Below are 23,446 nucleotides of genomic sequence, written 5' to 3'. Positions count from 1 at the left end.
AGTACAGTAGATCTGGGTGGGACATGATTTATGTGTCTGAGTGCATGACTCCCTGCATTGCTCACACTCAAGCAGATGCATGTTGATAGAGGCCAGAACTGGTTTGTCTGACTCTGTTTCCTCAGTTCACATCTAAAAGTTCTGCAAATACAGACATGTTGCTATATTTTATCTACGATATCAAAGAGACCAGTTTAACTTAAGTAAAGTTAGATCACAGCAAGGGAGGCTGAAGTTTATGAAAGAAGCTGCGTCAAGTTACCAGACGTGTGCAGAATAATGCCGGAAATGTAGTGGTTTTTACCTTCAAAATAAAAGATCAAACAGCACTAAAACGAAAGAAAAGCGGTTTCAGACGGTTGTAAAGGGCTTAGTTTCACATCATTGTAAGTCAAATATATATATAACTGTTGAATCACAGAAAACAGGAGAACTGGAGAATGAAAATAGTCATAAGCTGCCCTACAGATCACCATTAAACAAGTATGACTGCTTTAGTAGAGCCTAGTAGTACATGGTGGTATCAACAGGCTTTTAACAGTGCAGATATAAAAAGAAAACAACAATCATCCAGTGGAGCCTGAACTATTGCAGGAAACAGACCACGTTGCTGCACGGAACCAAGCTCTGCGCTCAGCGGGTCTTTTATCTTGAAAGTCCTTTCCGGCAGTGCTGTGGAGACACTGTGTCTCACCTCTGGAGACACTGCGTCTCGGTGGATGTCCCAGCGTCGACCACATGCACCGTGCGGAGCGGTGAGGCTGAAGAGCAGCGCCCCGGCAGCAGCGCACACCTGTCGGCTTTTCAGGTGAAGGTGGGAGGATCGTGTGGAGCACGGACGCACGACAAAACACTCAGAAACACCTTTTCAAGGTTAGTAAACACGCACAGCGGTCCCAAGGGTGGCAGAGGGTTTGTTTAAACACCATCAAGTTGTAGCTGAGTGACCGTATGGTTGGGCGGTGTAGGCAAATGAGGCGTCAGCGTCAGCATATGGCTCAGAATAGGAGCTTTTGTCTTTGGATTTCAGGTATATCAGCTTAGTTTGTGCACAGATTATTGGATTAAATGTCAACAGGTGTTATGGCACAATATCCCCCCCCCCCTCATAGTATTCATAGTCTCACTCACACCCCGTGTCTATTGAGTTTAACCTTAGAAACTGGTGACAACAGCTCCTGTTAAGACACATCTTGTATTATGAAATTGTTGCTTTTACGCAAGTTGGTTCTTTTGCCTTCACACACACACACACACACACACACACACACACACACACACGTCTGTACGTGTTTACATATTTTCTGTGCAGACGCATGCGTGGATGTTGGGGTTTGCTGAGTGTGTGCAGCTGCACGCCGGCCATCCCTTCCCTTCTTTATGGTCTTGGAAGTGGTAATGCTGAGCTGGTCTCTGGAGAGGTCTCAGCAATCAGGGAAGAGTATCAGACTCAGCTCAGGCTCAGTGAAGGGAGAGGAGGGAGGTGTGTGTGTGTGTGTGTGTGTGTGTGTGTGTGTGTGTGTGTGTGTGTGTGTGTGTGAGTGTGTGTGTGTCTCAGCCTGAGAGGGTGAGATATGGAAGGATGGTTAGAGGAGGGATGCATAGATGGATGAATATAAGAGGGAGAGTAAGGAAGATAAATGGGTGTGGGAGTGTGTGTGTGCCTGTGTGTGTGTTTAAGTGGGCGTGTCAGTGGGTGGAGAAATGGTCAGAGAGATGATGGATGAAATATATATAGGAAGGGGAAGAGAATCTATCGCCCCTCATCCACAGCTCAGCGTCCACTGATCCCATAAGTTTTGTAATGTGAGTCCATGTGACAAATGTAGAGAGAGCACAGGGCGACAGGAGCACGACCTGGGTGTGATTCATCACGCAGGGATGAGCGCTAAGAAGGATGAGGGTAGAAGAAAGACCATTTTTTAAAATCACGCTCCCATTTACCAAAATCAGCTTCTGCTCGCCTATTAGTATGGATGAACTGCAGACTCGTGAGCGTTCACCCGAAATTCTGAAATAGCTGAGATTTCTCATTCTGACATTTCAACATCTTGCATCTTGTTACCCCGATAACTGTCATTTAAGAGAATTTTCTAATGTGATATTCATACATCAGCTGATTCTCTTACACCGATGTGGAGCCCCACGAGCCCTTTACTAATAAACTAAACGGGTTATTGTCACTTCGTTTTAGTGAACAGCACTGTACACAACGTCTACAACGTCTTCTTACAGTGTTAAACACTGTAATTGACTAAGTGGCAAGGTGGGCCTCTTCACTCTGTATTTTTGATTGATGTATTGTTTTCAGGATGCAGTGTGTCATGTGCAGACAAGCGTGTAACCAAATAGAAAGCAGCAGGTACAATAGTCATTAATCATGCATGTGGACAAATTAACTTATGTGCCGTCCAGTGAAGCATGTGAGTGTGAATATACATATTTGTATTTAGGCTTCACATATTGTTTCTGTACCACAGTGAATAGACTCAGCAATTCAACCAATCAAATAGCTGCAGAGACATTTTCTGCCCATATTGACTAAATTATTTATTATTATCAACTACTTGTTTCAGCACAAGTTGTTTGCACAGTGTTTTTCCTTTTTCCACACGTCCCTGGTATTCTAAACATGATTTTCTCGGTCTGTTCATGAAGTCAGGAGTCTGAAAGACAGTGCCTGTCCTTTTGTTCCCACTTTGACAGATGGCGTTAGCCAATGATCCAGGAGCAGGCGCGGGGCAGAGGGACGCAGCTGACCAGAACTTTGACTACATGTTTAAACTGCTGATCATTGGTAACAGCAGCGTGGGAAAGACGTCCTTCCTGTTCCGCTACGCCGATGACTCCTTCACATCAGCCTTTGTCAGTACAGTGGGCATCGACTTCAAGGTGAAGACCATCTACAGGAACGATAAGAGGGTCAAACTACAGATCTGGGTGAGATGAACGACTGTGAAACATGAATCTGTGAAATATGATCTGCATACAGAGGGCAGATTAATGTTGATATACAACAATATGAACAATGTAAAATAAGTCTGTTCCATCACTAACTAAGTCTGTTAAAACATGAATGTGGTCAGAATCATGCTGGATGGGAGGGTGTTGTTAGGGAATATTAAAAACACAGCTTAATTCTTGGGAACATGTTTGGATCTCACAGTGTTTTATTTTCCTTCACCTTCCAAACTGTTTACCGTTACCTTCACAAGGTTTAATTTCTCCTCTACGGCAGCAAGAAAGATTGGAAGTCTGGCAGATAAAACCCTGGAAGTCAGCGTGACTCAGGGAGAAATGTTTACTCGGTGCAGATAGTATTACAGTTTGACCAGATTGAACTCTGATTAATGTGGTTCACAAACACCTCGACTGCGAAGTGTTGATTCTGTTTAATATTAGTAGTCACCCAAACTGTTTATTAAAATCCTAATCCTTTTTTTATTTTATCCTACCGATTATAACAGACTTTGGGGAATATGAAGTGGCCTTTAACTAGATTCATTTACAATAAAATAATATCTGACAACACAATTATGAACATTCACACACATACTGTCCTCTAATAGTTTTTTTCTTTAACGCTGAGGTTTATATTTCATATCATGTTACGCCACTGTTGATTAAAACAAGAGCTAAGCAGAACAAAAATTGCCTCTAATATTGTGAGTTACTTTCACAGGATGGAAGAGTCTAGTGAGCCTACAGCAGAAGTGTCATATTAAAAAGATCTATGATGCTCAAATCACTGAGGTCTGAAACACTCCTAATAATGTCTGGTAGACTGCTCAGGAGCACTTTTCAATCCCTCAGTAAAAAAAAAAAAAATGCAGTACGGAGCAAACAGGCTTTGCAGACAGTATATCACCAAAATTGAGTATAAAATGCTGCAGTCTCTTTAATGCCAAAGCAGTAATTTAATTGAGGTAATTAAAGGCATTTACCTGTAGTGGAAGGGCTCTAAAGCACAGCTTCCACAAAATGCACAGTGAATGATGCTTTTAAAAGCCCTGTTACACAACATACACTGTTTATCCCCACCCCATTCCCTGGTTTACCCTCTTACACACTGCTGCCTGTCATGGATGTGGCGTAAACTAATTTCTCACACACTGGAGTTAATGACAGTTGATGTTTAACACCGTCCCCAGACGGCAGGGTTCATGAAAGATGCATGGGTTTTGAGCTGCTCGGGCTGAATGTGCTTACACGCACACGAGGACGGATCTATTACTGCAAGTGTAGTAGAAAGGCAGAGACTCGCCCACAGTGCTCCTGGTATAGATGAGAGTAATTCATTTGGTTGAAGATGAATGCATGCAGCATAGCGTGGCTTCTCTGCTCTGCGTAACGACGATACAGTTGCATACTTTTACACGAGGAAGGTGCCAACTACAAGTGAAATGTTACTGGCTGCCGAACTACTTCAGTGGGTTTCATGGGGCTGTTAAAACATGCTCACTCATTTTTTAACACTCTGCACCAAAGATGAATGTACAGTGGTTTGAGACAGTGGTGGCGTCTCATACACTGACTCCCACGGTGTGAGTGATACCTTTGATATATATTATAGTTCACTGACAAGCCCTAAATCTCCATCTTTAGAGTGAGTTAATATAGTAAATGAAGCTGCTGGTATTACTTATGATCAGAGATTATTATAAACCTGCAGTATAAGATTAATGAATAAGTCTTATATGTGCATGCTGCTGATATATCTACTCTAGTATTACTACTATTTAACAGTTCCCATTATCAGATTAGAGTACAAAGGAAAAGAAACACCTTCAGAAATTATTTTTGTCCCTTAAGGAAAAGCCAGAGAGCACACAGCACATCCTGGTGTATTTACAGGGTGTGGCTACGTCAACACTTGACGGAAGGGATTAACTTCTGTTCCAAAGAAATTAATCATCCACCTTTCTTTGTCAGAACAGCCAAGTCATCCATTTGTCTTCTTCCGGCAGTAATGTTTTTTTTATCTGCAATGTTTCTAAATATTGATCTTAAGCATTATTTCGGGGAATTACAGGGCACTTGTTGTATTTACATTTCAGTTCATGTCACTGCAGTCATTTTTATGCCATCATCACAGTATCAGGTGACAGCTTTGAAGTCCCTGTTTCCTTCAGATTGGTGTGTTTTAAACTAAAAACCTTCACATGAATTGTGTGCTAACAGGACACAGCGGGGCAGGAACGCTACCGGACCATAACCACAGCTTACTACAGAGGAGCAATGGGATTCCTGCTCATGTATGACATCACGAGCCAGGATTCGTTCTGCGCTGTCCAAGACTGGTGAGTAGAACTATAGATATGATGTTGTGCTTTATAATGCACAACATCATATCTAAGTGTTCTATGTTGTACAGTGACAGAGATACTTGTAGTTTGGGGTCTTTGACCTGGATACACCGTGCTCTGTTGTTATGTGTAAAACACTGCAAAAAACTTAAATGAGCTGTTTTTAAATTACTGCAGTGACAGAATATATTAATAGAAAAATACAGTATCTCCAAACTCACAGTGAAAAAAATGTATGTTAATAGATACAGTATTTAAAGCTGAATTTAACCAAACAGTAGTTGTGGTGTTAGTAATACTTCAGTATATAACAGCGGTGCAGGACATGCAGTATAGTAGCTGAGAAAAATTTGTGTTGCTGTTTCCCAGGTCGACCCAGATCAAGACATACTCGTGGGACAACGCTCAGGTAGTGCTGGTAGGAAATAAGTTGGACTTGGAAGAAGACAGGCAAGTTCCCACTGAGGATGCCCAAAGACTGGCTACGGAGCTCGGTCAGCACACACAGACACACACACACAGACACGCAGACACATTGTTATCACATGCTGAACAAGAACGCACAAACCAAACATTACTCAGTAGTTATTCATAACACATTCTGTTTTCTCTCTTTACTCCCTCTCCAGGCTTTGAGTTCTTTGAGGCCAGTGCCAAAGACAACATCAACGTGAAGCAGGTGTTTGACAAGCTGGTGGACGTCATATGTGAGAAGATGAACGACAGCCTCAATGGTAATGGTGCTACGCCAACCAGTCACAAGGGAGATGGTCTGAAGGACACGCCCCGCAGCAGCCAGGGAGGCTGCGCGTGCTGATGGCTGATGATTTCAATGAGCGACGGGGTTTAAGAGTCTCACTTTCTCACATATACAGATTAAATCAATTGCCAAAAATCTCTCATTGTGAATTTACTCTACTACCATATGTTGCTGCAATCTGATCACGGATCCTGTCGTTTTGTCTTTTCTCAATTTGGTTCTCATCATTTCAATGTGACTGTTACAGTAAGATGCCAAAGAGCTGAATCAAGCAGCCGTGCCTTTTACCCGACACTTCTGCTTTATAGTTTTGCAAGTGTAGTGAAACCTGTTGCAGTTGGAAATGTGAATGAAAGGCATGAAACAAATCACCAGAGCACTAGGGACACTGTTAGCACAGGGATTAACTAGTGTCATGCTACCCCCTTGTGGGTGTGATGTGAAAATGCATCAGCTTGATTGTTGATGTTGTGAACGAGCCTGTGTAATCCTGCTGAGGAACGAGGCCCATTGTTGCTGTGTCATTCCAGGTGTATGAGCGTAATCCACACTTGTTATCACTGTTTTGCTTTTAATTTATATTTTTCACATATGTTCTGTTTATTTTTCTAATAGATAACACCAGTCCAATACTTAATTTGCCAAGGTGTCCATCTGTCCCGCTACAACTTGAGATTAAAATATGTGGCTCAATACACTGTGTGTTTTGATGTTAATTTTTTTTAAAGTCATTTCATGTTTTTTATATTAAATAACTCCAAAACTCTGACAAACTCCAACTTTTAAATCACTACAAAATGTAAGCGATTCACACATTTTATGCCCGAAGTGTTTTCCATTAATTAGGAAATAAAACATTCAGCATTTTGTTTTTACTTTTTCATTATCATTATGTCCAACATTAAATTATTTGATTTCTTGGATTTCCCACCCCTGTTTTTAAATAGTGTTTGTGAAAACATAAAAAAAAAAAATGGACGTCACAGCTTTATTTTCACCTCGTGCTGATTGTAAAGTTTCTGGTCATAAAAAGTGTCTATTTTTGGAGGGACTTTGGCCAACAGGAAATGTTGCTTACCCCAAAAGTCAGTGACGTGTAGGGCATGAACTCCCTTTTTTCCTATTTGTATCTCTGTGTGTGTGTGTGTGTGCGTGTGTGTGTGTGTTTGTGAAACCTGTGAGAAGATAAAAGGGGCATGTGAAAGCCTTGTCGAGCAGACACTCCTGACACTGATCAGACCTCAGCGGACAGACAGACGTCACTGCAGTACAGGTACGAACTTCTTGTTTTGCCAACTTTTAATTTAAGTTTCCAACTGTAGCAATTGAAAACCTTTTTAAATTCTAAAACCACATTAAAATACATAAGATATTGTACTCCAGAATGGTTTTGGCAGACATGTCTCTTCAAAGTATAAAAGTAAGGGTGCGAGAGGGCAATTCATCAAATACTGTTACTGTATTTCAATTTAGTTCTCTTTTAATCAAAAGATATAACTTCCAAAACAATCTAACAAGTTAAAGTACACTAAGTTCCTTGCTTTGTAAAGTCTGAGTACAGTCGTTTAGTGTTCACACAAGCAAGTTGTTATGTTAGTGGTGTAAAAGACAAGTTTTATTGCTTTACGGAAACAAAGTTAGTTGGTTCATACTGGATATTGATTCAACGTTGTAATAAGGAAGAGAAAAGAGTAATAGCTGTAAAGCTGAGCTCATTTCTCGGACACAAAGAGGAGACGGAAATGCAGCTGAGAGAGGTCAATGAGAAGGATTTGTGTGTGTGTTTTATGGTTCTTCTGTGCTACCTACACAGATGAACCCATAAGTGAGGTGAGGTTCCTGAACTAGTTATATCACATGTTTTAAACCTGTATTTCATTTGATACATTATCTTATCCAAATTCAGTCCAAAGGCATAAATATGATTAGCAGTATGGCAAAGTCACTTTTCTTCTCTGTTGACGCAGATATGGGTTTTAATCTCTGAGGTGAAATTGATAAAGAGCACCTCCATACTATAAAACGGCTTAAACACTTTTACAGTGGGTACAAAAGTTCAGATCTAGAAGAGGATAGTTGTTCACCTATGTAGCACACATATTCAAACGTGTAAAGAGAAAACGTATAACACATATCTTGTGACTCCACTGTGCGCTTGATGATCCTTTAAATAACTTGCAGGATTGCTAAGTTTGAAAAAAGGTGTGGACATGAGCAAGCAGCCAACTTCACACTTCAACCTGAAACCTTGGATTACATCATTGTGAAAAACTGGCCACATTTAAAGATTAAGACCCCTTTTTTCTGTTTCCCTGACAGTTACTGTAGTTAATGTGTAACCAAAGCAAATGCCATTCGACCCAGGTCCGTGCTTGCCTGTGTTGTAAGACAGCCATATGCAATTGATTTTCCTGTGAGAGGTAAAATGCAAAGCTGGCCCCAAAAAAATCCCAGATGTGATTAAAAAGGAAGTGTGACCAAATGTAATCTTAATTAATTTTCACCTTAACTAACACCTTTTGTTTTTTTTTTTAAACAGTGTGAAAAAAACAAAAAAATCTGCCAAGATGTGTTGCTCCGGCTTTCTCAAAATAATGATGTTCATCTTCAATGGCGGCATCTTTGTAAGTGATGCTTTAAATTCTAATAGACATGTACATCCTACGGAATAGTTCAGAATAGTTTTACAATAAAATATACAACTACAATTAGCAGACCTTTAGCTTATCTTAACATAAAGAATTGAAACAGGTGGACACAGCTAACCTGTCTGAAGACAACAAGCCCAGCACCTGACCAACCAACAATAGACTTTTATTTTTTGTATTGATCGAAACAAGATATAAAGTAGAGCTCTTGATATTTTATTAGCTCCACTCTTCCATCTTTCATTGTGAAACCCCTGTGAGCACTGGGAATGTTATCTGTTCAATACCTTCTCTGCTTTATGCTTTACGTCCTGAAGTCACATCTTTGTCTTTTCCTCCTTTCGTTTCACTCATCCTCAGTTGGCAGGTGCTGTCATCCTGGGTGTGGGAATATGGGTGAAGGTGGACAGTGGCTCTATACTGGGTATACTGGAGAATGTGGATGATGCTCCGTCTGGGTTATCCCAGCTGGCCAACATCACCTACCTGCTCATAGCTGTGGGCGCTGTGCTGCTTATCATTGGCTTCCTGGGCTGCTGCGGAGCCATCAGAGAAAGCAGGTGTATGCTGCTGACGGTGAGTAACGTTTGATGGGTTAAAGCTAATTAATTAATGAAGTCTTTCACTTTGTTGTATTTATTACAGTGGCTCTGAGGACAAACTTTAACAGTATTTATTATATTCTTCCTCCTCAGTTCTTCATTATTGTGCTGATTATCTTCCTCATCGAGGTTGCAGGAGCTGTTGTGCTGCTCGTCTTCCAGGGCTTGGTAAGAAACTCTCAAAAATAAAACCCCTCACTAACAATAGCCAGTTTTCTAATTTAGGAACTCCTAAATAAATAAATAAATAAATAAATAAATAACTGAGATTTTGTTAAACTAAGCGATGACTTGCTACTGTCTATCTGTCCCTGTCAGGCTGATAAGCTACTTCAGGATCTGGAGGAGGAAGTGAGAGCAAGCATCCAAAAGAATTATGGAAACAGTGAAAGTGTGACATCTCTCTGGAATGCCACCATGGAGGAGGTAGCCTACTGGATTTTTAATTGATAGTTTTAGTTCTGGTTGCAGGTTATTATATGATCCAGCAGTTTTATTTTTGGTTAGTTAATAGTTAGTTCCATTTGTTTCATTTTGAGGAGTCTACACCTCTGTCCCCGCTGCAGCATCAAGTTTATTGAATTAATGAATAGTTTCTGCTTGTGGTTTTATCTAGTTTAAGTGCTGCGGATACCGGAACTACACCGACTTTGACAACTCCCCTTTTTATGATAAACATGGAGGTGTTTATCCATACACATGCTGCAATGCAACCATCAACACGGAAGATGTTTGCAGCAGTAACATAGCACACATTTCGGTATGATACCGGATTTCTTATCATTTAACTTCATGCATTTTAACAAAAAAAAAAAACTACTAACTTTGGTGAAACTCTGAGAAGAAATTCTGCTGTTTCTCCTCCAGATGATTGATGGCTGCTTCGACAAGTTGCTGCAGCTGATCGAGGACAATGCTGTGATTATTGCAGCAGTGGCTCTGGGAATCGCTGCTCTTGAGGTACAGAAAACAGTGGTACAGAAAACAGTACTGTGGCCACTGTTTCTTTGATAGAATAGTTGTGTCAATTATAAATCATCCTTCATCATCACTACATGGTGGAACCTTTATCTCAGAAGGTGAAATGTTGATAATCTCTTGTTTTTACAGATTGCTGCCATGGTGGTTTCGATGGTTCTCTACAGTCATGTTGGCAGCAAGTCATGATGTTCCCATGGAAGATCAAATGACAACAACTAGTGGAGGAATGTAACTTGTTAGGATGTTTTTTTGTTGTTGTTGTTGTATGTTTAGTTTTTTTTTTTTTTTTTTTTTTTGATTCAAAAAAGGCAGATAACCAAAACAGCTTAGGTTATCTGTCTGTCATGTTTTTTATTTGGTATGTAGAAAATTACGATCCGAGCTACTGTGTTCTTAATTTCAAAACTGTCTCTGAGCACATTTACACTTTGACTTATTTATGTTTTAAAAATGGCTGTTGTCAGCTGACAATGTATGTGCTGAAGCATAGAGCTAACGATATGTAATGAAGCACAGAATGATGGACTCAACTTGTTTCTGTTGTTTTTGTCCCACGTTTTTGCAGCATTAATGTGATGAATGTATTTTTGTATGATTTTATATGAACAATAAATACCACAATCCTGACTTTTACAATTATTGTTATTGTTCCCTTTTTATAGTAGTGGTTCTTTTATCACTGATAATGGGTAGACTGCACTTCACACCTCCAAGGCTGCAGGGTTTATCTGATTCATTTTGTGTTGTTATTAAAGATAAGACTATTTAGATCATTAGTATCAACCAAAGATTCAAGTTATTTCACTCTCTCTAGTTCCAATCATGTTATATCAACATACATATATTAAAAAGTACCAAGCATTTAGTTAATAAGAATCTTAACTTATTAGTTAGTATCACTGTACTTTTATCCACTTAAATCAGGGTGTTAAAACATTTAGAACTTATATTAACTGCTTTATTAATCCCCATGGAGAAATGGTTAGACATCTGCAAACAGCCCATATGTTGGTGCTGCTGCAGGGTTTGTGTGCTATGTTATGGTTTACCTCGATCTCTCGACGTGTGGGTGAGTCTTACGCAGACAAAAAGGTTCTGGTTTTAGCAATGTATTGCATGAAAGGACTAAAGATGGCCACACACTAAGCTTATGTAGTTATATATGTTTTACCACACCTCATGTCTGTGGAAAGACCAGATGTGGTTTAAATGCTGGTAATTTGAACAAACATATTTTCAGATTTGAATTGCTTAAGATAAGATTTCACTCACTTCTCCTTGGTCAGTTATCAGACTGTGTATCACATTACTTTATGTTGCTCGTTAGACTGAGGTCAGATTCCTACATATCTATAAAGTCACAAGTCACGCTTGCATGTGCAGTGTCAAACCAGAAAACCAAGTATGTTACATATAAAGAAAACATATTTTTAAGTGTTGGAGGACTTTAAAGGTGAAACCCTAGATTAAGAGAGTAACCTTCAAAAGCGTGACCATGTAAAACTTCCAACTAAGCAACTAGGCAAATGATTTAATAGAAAAAATAAAGCACATTCCAAAGTCAATCAGTTTTCTTATGAAGACTTTGAATCACAAACAGAATCACGAACACTTGCTGGAAGTGTTCAATAATAAATCGTGATTGAAGAACTTTTTAACTGCTTGTTATATATTTCTGTTGGTATCACCTTATGCTCATAAGTATTTTATTTAACATTAGTGTGAGTAAATTACATTTCAGGATAGCTGACATTAGATTGGATTGACTACAGTGTGTGTGTGTGTGTGTGTGTGTGTGTGTCAGGTTGCCATCTTGTTAGTGGAGCTTAATTTGTGCTCACCTCTGACATCAGCTAACAGGAACCTGTTGCTTCACAGGTGAAGCCACAGATATTCCATTACATGCTGTGCAATCGACGCCAAATGACCCCTTTTAGTGGCGTCACCTGAGTTCTTACGGTCATAAAACGGCTGGGACTGCAGATAAACTCAACATGTGACTATGCTATCACTATTTTCTAGGTTAGGCTGTGTTAACATATATTTCTTTGTGGGTGTTGTTGTACAGATGAGTTAAAAGCATAGACTACATTAAGTAAAGAGACAAGATGAAAGCTTAGTGGTATATAAAACTTACAGTATCTCAGCGTGTACTCATGTATTACGTGAATCAGCTGCCTCTCTTAGGTTTGAGGTCAGTGGCACAGGTTTAGCCACTTCTGTTGACTACTTCTTTTATTGCATCCATCCTCAAAGTCGGGAAACAGTGGATATATGAGTGGTTACTGCACTTTTATGCATACTTTTATTGTTATAGTTTTATTGACTTTATTTCTCGTCACTATGAAAACAGCAAAAGCAGGAAGTAATACAAAGTAGTAATCTGGGAAGAAAGATTGTGTGTTTGTATTTAGTTATGACAGAACATGTGACTATTTCTACACCTTTATGAAGATATGATCTCAACAATGAGGTGTGATCAGTTCATCCAAACTGATAGGCTTTGGGATGAGTCATAAAAAAAATTAAAAAACCTAACCTGTACAGCAAATGTGTGTGTGGGAGAGAAAAGTCTTGAACAAAGGCCATCACCGGTTCATCACAAGTCCGGACAGAACAGTGGGAGACAGAAGAGAAAACTGTCAGTAAACTGTGCCCTCTTGTGGAAGAAGTGTAATCTGCAGCCAAAGAAATGTGCTCTCACACACCCTCACAAGTCCCATTACCCATTAATGTTGTAATTGCTCATTAAAGTTGGTACTGTTAGATCTCACCAACCAGTGTGTGAATGTCTCAGGACAGTGTGGGTAAGAAAACCTTCAGACGAAAAACACTGCGGCTCATTTACTTTTCCCATACCTACCTCTCTGTTAACAATAAAATGAAGCGATGGGTGGGGAAGCAGACGTGGAGAAGGGTCAACAGAGAAAACTGCTTCTCAACACTCAGGTCTCTATGATGAGAAAGTCACACACTTTCTATTTTGAGCAGCCGGTGTGTGATCAGGTCACGGGTGACGGAGCACACTGAAGTCTGACGGCGTAATGATGGGACATCAAGGGAGAGGCTGAGGAGCTGCTTGTGGGAATACGAGGCAGGAGGCTGCTTGTTTGCACAGAGAACATAAACACATTATTGCTTTACAACCAGAGCTTACAGGAGCACCTGAGTGGAAAAAGAGTGGTTGTAATAGCATTTTTAACCACAGCAGTGTTTCTGAAACTATGGCCAGGGACACGGACAGAAAGAAATTGGCCTTTATTTCACGTTTACTGTTTGTTTTTTCATTTTTCATCATCATTCAGAACTATTTTATGTTGGTGATTCATTAACTACATATTAGCAATGGAAAAGTTTCTTTGTGTTTATAAAACTTTGTGTAGTGAATTGAATGATTTGTGTGAAAAGGATGTGAATGATCAACTTCAGGTTTTAAAGTCACAGGATGTGACCACAACTATCAAAAGAGTCAGATTCACTGTATTGTAACTATAACTTATATTTATTAAGATTTTCAATAATAATAAAAATAAATTACTGGGAAACACTTTTTTCAATGGTTATACTTTATGACTCTCACCTTGAAACATGAAAACCTTTCAGCCTGGCAACCATCCATGACCTGGAGTTAAAAGCTTGGTGTGATATCTGGTCTGGTGTGGGAATTGTGACACATTTTTGTGTTAAAGCACAGGTGAGAACTGCTAGCTGCCTATATAAAAGACTCTCTCCACTGCACTCACAAAGCACTGACAGCAAGGTTACCGTTTGCAACCTTGGACCACATCACGATACACAGATTTGTTTTTTTTATATTAAATTTCCTTCGACGCAGGCTGATATTTTGGAGTTGGTTCATCAGGTCTTGAAGTAAATTTTCCCGTTTTTTGAACAATTTGAAGAAGCTGACCTTTTTTTAGCTTCAGATTATGGCTTTCCTCATCGGCCTCGTCTTTTTGTCAAGCTGGACAGCTGCAGCGTTTACATTCCCTCGCAGCTCTTTTGACAACATATTGCAAAAGGCTGAAATAGATTCTTCTGGCGGAGGACCAGACGAACCTGTCCGGGGAATCGTTAAGGTTGTACAGCTGGACCCTCGTGCCATGGCCCAGGCAGGGTTCTTTAGGAGGGGACTGACCCCCAGAAGAGCCCCTTCCCTCAGCTCCAGATTGTCCTTCCCTGCCTTCCTGTCTCAGGGACGTCCAGGTCCCGTCCCAGCTCCCAAGGCCCCCGTGAGTCCACTACGCCTCCTGCACCCTAAAGGTCCCACTGAGGCTGAACTAAAGAAGAGACAAGGACTGCAGATGTGGCAGAGAGCCATAGATAAAGGAGACAAGATGGCCATGTCCCTGCCAGTCAGTCTGAAGGACACTAAACAGACATGTTCTGCAGTACCTTTCACTCAGGTAAAAGGCAACGATTTTTATACAGTATGTTATGCCAGGTCTTTAGTTACTTTCTCAGCCAAATCGATTTCTGTGCACACATTAAAAAGCTCATAGACAAGCTGTTTTTTTCCTCATTCAAATAGAAAAATGCAATATTAGAAAGTGATGCTTTTTCAGTGGCAATTAGGCAGCTACCTGTTTATTCGTAAAACTGATTATGGCTCGTGTGATGGATTGGCTGTGAGCGTGTGGACTTGCATAGAAGAGTTAAATCAATACTGACAACATTGCTGTGATATTTGGCCTAATCCTGCCCTTCTCTGTGATCCTCACAGCGTGTGACAGCAGACGGATGCGAAACAGTGACAGTGCACAACAAGCTGTGTTTCGGCCAGTGCAGCTCCCTGTTTGTCCCATCAGAAGGGGATGATGCCGGGTTCGGGCCTGCAGCAGGAGCCCTTCACCGCAGGGGCCCCCTGCTCACGCTGCGCGCCGTCCAAAGCTCACACCGTTACTGTGCCTCTGCGCTGTGGAGGAGCAATTCGCGAGAGGCGAGTGATGGTGGTAGAGGAGTGCAAGTGTGAGGTAGGCCGTGAGGAGAGGAGTGCTGAGGCTGCAGCTCTCACACATCTGTAATAATAGACATAAATAACTTGCTGTTTACTGAAAACAGTGCTAAATTCTGCATTTCCTATTAGGAAATGACTTTAACATCTGTCAAATTATGCCAAGACTTGGACTTTACTGTTCATAAATGGTGTGATTATTGTTCTGACATTTGTTTTATGTGGTTCCATGTCTGTATTTTTACTTCTGAATGTGATATTCAGAGTAAAGTATTCTGGTGGCTTATTCCACCACTGACTGTTGACAAAATGACCTTCTATATTCTGGTCATGCACTTTTTTGTTGTAACAAATGAAGCCGTCCACACTGGACTTGTGTACATGTTGAAAACTGTGTTTAGACGAATCTAAACTGAAATATTGTGATTTGTAATATTGTCATTAAAAGGTCCTGTTTGTTCACATTCCTTTTGCCCGGCGTTGCTAATTAGTTTTCTGCCAACACTGTTGGATTTACAAGTGCAATTTTGTTTGCATGCAAAGCTGAAGTAAAAACATGAAGAGCGTTTGTTATTTTTTTCCACCCACTCTCGTATTCAAGCGTTCAAGTGTCAGCTCCTATATTTTATTAAAAAGCTGTGCTCCGCCGACTTTTAGCACATAGCACTTACAACTGAAAGTGCCGAACTAGGGGGAAAATGAGCTATTGAGCACGGGTACTTAGCAGTAAGCAAACATAATTGTTTCAGCATGGACCCCTGAATTATGTATAGGAACCACCTATTCTCATGCCCAATCTCTTTTCAGAGTAGTTGTGGGAATTTGAACATCATTCACCACAGATGCACTTGAGCAACTGGGCATGTGTGATTATGTGTGTATGTGCTTTTTTGTCAGTTAGGGCCCATAAAACCTATTATTCATTTATATCCTGGCACCTGGGCCTGGTAAAGTGAACTCATCCCCCACATCCTTACATACATTCCCAGAGGAACATAAAGAAGGGGGCTCTTTACGTTGCCTTGGCATGTTGTCAAAATTACTGCTTAGATGGCCATTTGCATTCACGTTGGCTTTCTGAAAAAAGTGAAAGCGTTCATTGCGCTACGGGGGTGCATTGAGTCCCCTGGATTCCATTAGCATGTGATTAGCATCTTGGGTTGATGGCTATATTTTCCAAGATTGATGGGACAAATATTTGCCCAGGACTTAACTATGAGGAATTAGGGGCCACTTTTAATCAAGCATTTGTTTTTTTCTACATATGCAGGAGATGGGGAGGTTGGGAGACTCACATAAGCCATGCTACCAGTGATGAGATTTAGCTATTCCAATCCCCATTCCTTATAGGGAAGAAGTTGTTTGGAAAATGTCAGAATCAGAATAATTTATGGCTGAACTTGTAACGTGTTTGGCCATAGTGTCCTTGCTATGTGTAATAATCCCCCCACTAAACTCTTAAGTGTCTGTGATGAATGTGGTGAAGGGAGAGTCATGATCTCACCATCTTACTGTCTTTTCTCTCTGAACTCTGTACCACTCAACTTCCAGTCTTTTGTCTTATTTCTAAAAAACAGAGAGATGAAAAAGAAAATGGGCATATAGCGGAGGGAGGGAAGGAGGAGGGGGTAGTTGTTGATTGAACAAACAAGGTGCACAAGAGAGTGCACCACTTAGCAAGACAGATGTCAGCCCCCTTTGCATTGTGGGATCCGGCAGAGCACTCCTGCGTCATTAAGGATGGCCTGGTTCCCATGGCGAGGGGAAAGGAAGGAGCGAAAGGAGGAGGGCCCGCTGCCAAGTTCAGCGCCTCGGGGATCAGATCAGCGTCACGGGGTGCTAAGTGGCCTAGTTAGCGCTTTAAAACACACAATGAGCTGCCTGCTCTTTCTCTGTGTGTAGGCCTTTTAACTGTCAGACGTGGAAATGGTTGGGAGGTGTGTGTGATAGAGGGGAGACTCCAATGATATCAGTTAAATCAAGGTGTATCATGGACTAAGTGAATTGAGATTCAAGACTAATTTTTGCCCATGTACTCAAAGGTTTTACTTTGACAAATGTTTTTCTAGACCAGTAGTAATTGGACTTAAATGTATTGCTTGATGCTGAAGACTCGTCACGTCTTCTGTGTCACTTTTTATGACTAAACAGTGCTAAACTAGCAGGCTAGCTGAAGGAGGAAGGTCCACCGATTCTCCACTGTCTCTTTGGGTCTGCCGCAGTTAACCTGCTATGGTAGGTTGGACCAGATTGGACCGCAGCTCATGCCGATAGATCTGGCATCAGTGAGGGAGAGTGCACAGGGGTCCATCACAAACTCTCTGGACATAAACTGGTGATTAGGTATCGATTAATATTGATTGATTAATATTGATTATTAACACAATGACCAGTTGAGTCATATGCCAGACCGAGTCTTCTCACTTGAATCCCACCATTACAGGTTCACTGCTGTAGGTGTGACAGTGTCTGGACTACCTCCCCACTGATACAGTGGTACATACTCGCTCTGTGGTGTTAGTCTGGACCAGCTGGTCAGAGTTGGCTCTGCTGGAGATGGTGCCCCGGGCTAAGCCGGCCAGCCTACTGCCATTTTGCCTGGCTGCCAGCCTGGCTGTCAGGCTGTCTGTTGGGTGCTGAGGAGGACAGAGAAAGGTGTAGCCTGCGGATCTGAACAACATCAGAGTTTGTCATTGGATAGAATCCTGCTTGGGTTTTTGTATGCGGTATGTCCGTCCATCTTGGATGTGAGGGACGGAAAACTACATGACACGTATTCCTCAGGTTTCCTGTAGTTTTACTGAATAGAAAAAAGGACAGAAGCAGTTTAAACAATTTTTAAAGCCCTTGATTTGTGATATTGAGGTTTTACAATAATATTCGCATAACCTGTATTATCATTTCTTTGTTGATATGCTTTACTTGTTAATTCAGTAATATTTGCATCACTGTCTTTCAGTAATTTTTGTGAGTTATCTGTGATAAATTTTTCCTCATCTGAGACTTAATGCTTGTCTTGTTGTTGGACTGTCTTGTTGTATTTTATCACTATTTTTTATAATTTATCATAATTTAATATTGTAAGCCACACCGAACCAAAATCTCAGTTGTATATATAACAATAGCTTTGTTTTGTTTCGATTTATATTATTCGATCCTCCTAAACTAATTTGTAGTGTTTCTCTCAGTAGGTCTGGTAGTTAAGTTGTGATTATTTGTCTGCAGATTATGCAAATTGAAAGTACAATGTGATCATATTTGTATTGTTTTTATTGTTTGTGTGTCTGTACTTGTAGTGATTGCAGCCTCAGCGTGGAAGCAATAGTGTGGTCGAGTGTTGAGCTGTCAGTAAACCCTCTGCTGGAGTGTGATGATGATAGTAATGTCGCTGTGGCAGGTGCGGTCCTGCATGCCATGCAGGTGATGTCTCTCATGCTCACTTAGCTAATGACTCCAATTAAAGTAATTAAGAGCTGGCACGGTAAAACCTGTTCTCCAACCCACTGCCAACCCATCCATTCCCCTTCCTCTTCACCACATCAGCACCAACCTCGAACCACTACATGCCATCATCCGCTGCTCTGCTTTTGCGCTCCTGCCTTCCCTTCGTCTCCCTCTCCTGAGCACCTCTCCCTCTTCTTTATGCCATGGCCATCTTGTGTGTCTGCTCCTGCTGAGGCCTTTAAAAGAAACATGAAGGCTAAAATCAGCTAAACGCTCCACTAAAGAAGCACTTAAGAGACCCTCAGCTCAACTAACAGAGACAGCTACAGAAGGGAGAGAGCGAAGACTAAGTCCGGTCGGAGAAAGAGGGGAGTTAGAGAGGGAGAGGGGATGCAAGCCAGGTCCTAACGAGGAGAGAGATAATTGTTTTGTTTTGTTAGGGGCCCTTCTTCAGCGTGGAGGGAGTTGAAATGACATGCCACACATGGTTTTCAGATAAAGTGGGCAAAGGGAGGGGTGGAGGAATACAGGCTTGAAGCAAGAGTGGTGAAAGTAACGGGTAGGGGGGATCGACACAGAGGAGACGGTGATAGGTAGTACAGAAAAAGCTGTAGACACAACACAAATATGAAATCTATGAACCTCTGAATACGATGATGCGCATTGCCGTCTTCCACTCACAGGACTTTAATGTCAAAGTACACATTAATCACAAAGTGGTTCAATATCAAAGTCCACAAATTCCAACAGTGGGAGAGACCACACTGGGCCAAGCTGGAGACACAACTTTGGCTACTGTGCCTGGTCAGATTTATCAAAATTTATGAAACGGCAAACATATGAATCTCTGGTGTCTTGGTGTTCTTTCAACACTTGGAATCCCAGCCTGACAGACTATGTGCCTGGATTTGTAGCTGGCGCTGCAGAACCTACACTTTTCCAGAATCTCATCCCATTTTCTGCAAGAAAAAAGACTTTGATGTGAACCTCGGTTTTACCTCCCCTGCTTTCCATCGCCTCCAGTCCATCTCCCTCTTATTTGTCAGTGGCATTTGACCTGAACCTAAAGTGGGTCATCAAATTTACAATAAAGTATTTTTGAATAATAAGCTGCATTAATTCTGTGTCTCTCACATAGCGACACAGTAGGAAACGTGACTGATGAAATTCGAAACAGACTTTCATGGTGAGTTTAAAGCAGGAGCCTTGTAAAAGCCACCATCATCAAAATTACAGCTGAGCACACTTTGGTAATCTGGCAACTAACAGCATCAAGCAAATTATCCTGGTGGACTGTCTCTTTGAGCCAGGCTGGTGAATCACCTCCAGACGCCTGTCACCACTTCCATGAAGATAAATGGTATCATTACAGAGTCTCCATCATGCATTAGCTGATCTGGAATTCACTTTCTGCTGAAACATGGAAATGGCTATGAATGTGCAACAAACATTGCTAACTCACTTTTGTTACACTGTGCATCAGGACAATTCACGGCAAAACAGTTTTCTAATTTCCTCATCTTGACTGATGGTCATGAAACACGAATTTCTGTTCTGTCCGTCAACAGGACCAATACCAACACAGACACAATTTATTCAACACATTCTGCCAGTGTCATAGATATCTGTCCACAAACAGTCATCCTCACAGCGGGCAGAGGAGGAAGAGTAGCATGCCAGTGTGTCTGTGTGAGACAGAAAGAGGAAGAGTGTTTCAGAGAGAGACAGACATACACGTAGGGGGTGGGGGTAGAAAGGGGGGAACAGTGCGCCAGTGTTCAAGAGAGATAGGCCAAGTGAGAAAGCAAGGGAGTGTGTGTGTTTGAGTTTGTGTGGAGGGGTACAGAGGAGGGGTGCAGGTGGCATGGAGCTGGCGCAGGCCTGGCCCACTGTCCCCTGGCAGTGCCAGGCTCCATCTGTCATCAGCAGGAACATCTGCAGCCCAAGGTGCCCTTGTCACCCAGCGTTAGAGTAACGAGTTTGGCGTTTCCATTAGTCCAGGGCCCTCGCCTGCCCGGCCAGAGCTAGCCAAAACCATGGCATTTTGGGTGTGAGCGTGTGTGTGTTTTCCTGTGAGTGAGCGTCTAGATATGAGACGGGGTAGAGGGAGAACGAGGGAGCGAGCTGGGGGGTAACTTGTTTGTTGGTCGGTCGTTGTGCTTCTGTGCATGCGTGTGCGTGTTTGGAAGAGAGTTGGACGCCAAGCCAAAACAACATGGCAGTGCAGAGCGTTGACCCAGCTGGGCTGAGCCGGCATGTCGAGTCATGTCCCCTCCTGATGTGAGCGTGCCCAGTGCGCTCACACCAGTGCCAGACCCAATCTCTGGTCCCCTGTCCTCCTCACTCACTCTCTCACTCTCTCTCTCTCTCTCGCTTTCTCTTTGTCTCATCTTCCTGTCTTCCATCTGTCCACCTCTCTCCCTTACCTCTCCTTGCCCCTTGTAGTTTCAGCGTCCCTGCATGCAGGGTCCTCTCACACCCCAAGTTTATACTAACATTCTGCCTCTGAGTGCTACTCACATTTTTATCTTCAATATCCCTAAAAAACAGATGGTACTTCTTTCCCAGCTCCCTCTTTTCATCCCTCTCTCTAAGGTCTCCCCCCTCCCTTCCTCTTGTCCTGTGTTTCTTCCCATCCAGCCGGTGTATCACTGATCCTGACTGGCGGTCCACCTGTTTATTCTGTCCCTCTCCTCCCTCTCTAATTTAAAAAACCTGAATCATTTTCTTCTGTCTCTCTGGGGCAATGAAATTGTTTTATTTTTACCTGCTGTAGTTATTAGTTATACATGGTATTTTGTTAAGACTAGGCACGGTTTACACAGTCACCAACTGCACTTTCAGCATGTTGGTTGCTGTTTGGGTTTGCACCACATGGTGGCTCTAACGAGCAGCAATCTGTCTTCACATTAATGAACCGAACTTTGGCTGCAATTGTGTCAATTACCCACAGAATACTAATCAGACCAACATGAGCACATCAGAAGGAGATAAGATTGATTATTCTTTTTCATTTTTTGTATTACATGTAGGCGTGCATCATAAATCAGTTTTGACAGCATCTATGAAGCCTGTGTTTAGCCTAAAGGTCTGAGGGGAAATTAGACACCATTTAATAGAAGCCCCGTACTCAGGCCTCGAGCTAGTTTGACTTTCCTCAGACTCTCTGATACGTGAACTTCATACATTTACGGAAGCAAATACTCCTCATACAACATTTTAAAAGTCTAGTTAAGGTTTATTTTGCTCTCTTTTTTATTTGGCCTGTCCTACAAAGGTTTACTCGTGCTTCTATCAACACTTCTATCAAGTGAGTGGAACTCGAGTGAGTGCGGCAGCAAAGGAGAGCCATAGTGAGATAAAGAAAAGGGAAGCGACAACTGCTAATCAATAAGATTTCTCCAACCTCGTTTTTTTCCCCCTCCCTCCTCTCCCCCCCCCAAAGGCCCACGGCATTCAAGACGAGCCAAGACGAGCTTGGCATTGTCGAGCACGCCTTAAAAAGAAACACCTGCGAGGTGGAAGACTTAAAAAAACAGCAGAAAAAAAAATCCTGCTTTTCGCAGCTCTTAAAAATGTTGGCAAATGTTCCATGGGTTTTCTGGGAACAAAACAGTAAAAAGAAAGAGCTTCCATGCAACTGAAGACAAAGGGGGATGGTTTTCCATAGAGATGGAGGTGTCATTACACTTGAGACGGTTGCCAGATTTGGTCTTATCTTACCCCCTTCCCCCTACCCCCACACCCATCCTTGTATCTATACAATTTTAGTTTTTTTTTTTTTTATCAGTGCTTGAGCACTGTGGAAAACAAATAATGCACGGTAATATTTAGCTGTTGACAAAATATGTATGTGGCTTTAGTGGAAATGTGCAGATAGACAAAGATGGAGAAAGTCGGGTGGGATGGGAGAGGAGCAGAGGGAGAGGAAACTGGAAAGGGGGGTAACTAAAACAGATGGCACTCTTGGCATCCACCTCTCTCTTAAATCTGTTTCTGCTGTTTTTCTCATGTGCACGAGGCTTTAACCCTGTGGTAACCTGTGTCCCGGGCTGACCCCAAACCTAACTGCTGTATGTAACAAACCTTTGGTGTGTGTTTGTGTGTACACGTTCATCTCTGTTACGTCTCTGTCCACTCACTCGTTTAATCGGCACCCTATGGACGTGAGTGTGGGCAGTCTCAGCGTTCAGAGGCCGCACTTCCAAGCTTCTGTTTCCCGCTTTACCTGACAGAGATGTTTTCATATTTGGAGTTAAGGCAGGTAACTACGAACATGCCTTATCTCCAGGTCTTGACACCAGTAACTACGGCTAAATACAGTTTTCTTCCCATTTTTATCCTTTATTGCCAGAATTAAAATTGTTATTGACAGATGTGAATTAATGAAAAAAAAATATGCAGGTGCTGCATATTAGCACACGCTTGATGTACTCCTACTTGAGAATTTCGGTTTCAAGCATGTACATCTTAGAAGTAGTTTTTGTACTTGTCCTTGTACAAAAGCTACAATTATATAAACCACAATGTGTTGCTACTGTTTTGGTCAATCTACCCTGAAAATTCAGAGTAGCTCTATCAAATGCTGTGCTCCAGTCCTTCTGCGTCAATTTATTTATACCTTTGATACTTCAGTTAGCCTTTTTTTTTCTAAAGAGAAGAAGATTTTGAATATGTGACTTTTAATATCAGTGTATCACGTTAATTTTATGGCATTGTTACCTGGACTTAAGTAAAGGATCTGATCCGTG

The 23,446-nt window shown here is 41.6% G+C and overlaps 3 protein-coding genes across 3 annotated transcripts; all 3 read left to right on the top strand.

Annotated features, from left to right (window-relative positions):
- The first annotated feature begins 681 nt into the window (after positions 1-681).
- LOC113162621 (ras-related protein Rab-3D-like) lies at positions 682-6,761 on the top strand. The gene is made up of 5 exons (XM_026360860.1): positions 682-873; positions 2,707-2,940; positions 5,182-5,300; positions 5,676-5,800; positions 5,936-6,761. Exons 2-5 carry the CDS (start codon positions 2,707-2,709, stop codon positions 6,121-6,123), a joined length of 666 nt encoding a protein of 221 aa, XP_026216645.1. The 5' UTR covers positions 682-873; the 3' UTR covers positions 6,124-6,761.
- Positions 6,762-7,296: 535 nt separating this feature from the next.
- On the top strand, positions 7,297-10,593 carry LOC113162154 (tetraspanin-1-like). The gene is made up of 8 exons (XM_026360178.1): positions 7,297-7,339; positions 8,606-8,690; positions 9,075-9,290; positions 9,410-9,484; positions 9,635-9,742; positions 9,933-10,076; positions 10,184-10,276; positions 10,427-10,593. Exons 2-8 carry the CDS (start codon positions 8,634-8,636, stop codon positions 10,481-10,483), a joined length of 750 nt encoding a protein of 249 aa, XP_026215963.1. The 5' UTR covers positions 7,297-7,339; positions 8,606-8,633; the 3' UTR covers positions 10,484-10,593.
- A 3,633-nt stretch (positions 10,594-14,226) lies between these two features.
- Positions 14,227-15,321, top strand: dand5 (DAN domain family, member 5). Its single transcript, XM_026359658.1, is given in 3 exon segments — positions 14,227-14,703; positions 15,021-15,155; positions 15,157-15,321. Coding segments are annotated over 3 exon segments (777 nt in total).
- Positions 15,322-23,446: the final 8,125 nt, after the last annotated feature.

Source organism: Anabas testudineus, chromosome 1 (assembly GCF_900324465.2).
Source record: "Anabas testudineus chromosome 1, fAnaTes1.2, whole genome shotgun sequence".
Lineage (NCBI taxonomy): Eukaryota > Metazoa > Chordata > Actinopteri > Anabantiformes > Anabantidae > Anabas > Anabas testudineus.
This window is presented reverse-complemented; position numbering and strand designations above follow the sequence as displayed.

What these genes read in the sequence shown, in the direction of transcription:
- LOC113162154 (XM_026360178.1), top strand. Translation starts at nt 8,634, where the DNA reads ATGTGTTGCTCCGGCTTTCTCAAAATAATGATGTTCATCTTCAATGGC. An exon ending in TGCTCGTCTTCCAGGGCTTG is followed by an intron (nt 9,485 to 9,634) that starts GTAAGAAACTCT and finishes TGTCCCTGTCAG; the next exon opens with GCTGATAAGCTACTTCAGGA. An exon ending in TGGGAATCGCTGCTCTTGAG is followed by an intron (nt 10,277 to 10,426) that starts GTACAGAAAACA and finishes TTGTTTTTACAG; the next exon opens with ATTGCTGCCATGGTGGTTTC.
- LOC113162621 (XM_026360860.1), top strand. Translation starts at nt 2,707, where the DNA reads ATGGCGTTAGCCAATGATCCAGGAGCAGGCGCGGGGCAGAGGGACGCA. An exon ending in TTCTGCGCTGTCCAAGACTG is followed by an intron (nt 5,301 to 5,675) that starts GTGAGTAGAACT and finishes GCTGTTTCCCAG; the next exon opens with GTCGACCCAGATCAAGACAT. An exon ending in AAGACTGGCTACGGAGCTCG is followed by an intron (nt 5,801 to 5,935) that starts GTCAGCACACAC and finishes CTCCCTCTCCAG; the next exon opens with GCTTTGAGTTCTTTGAGGCC.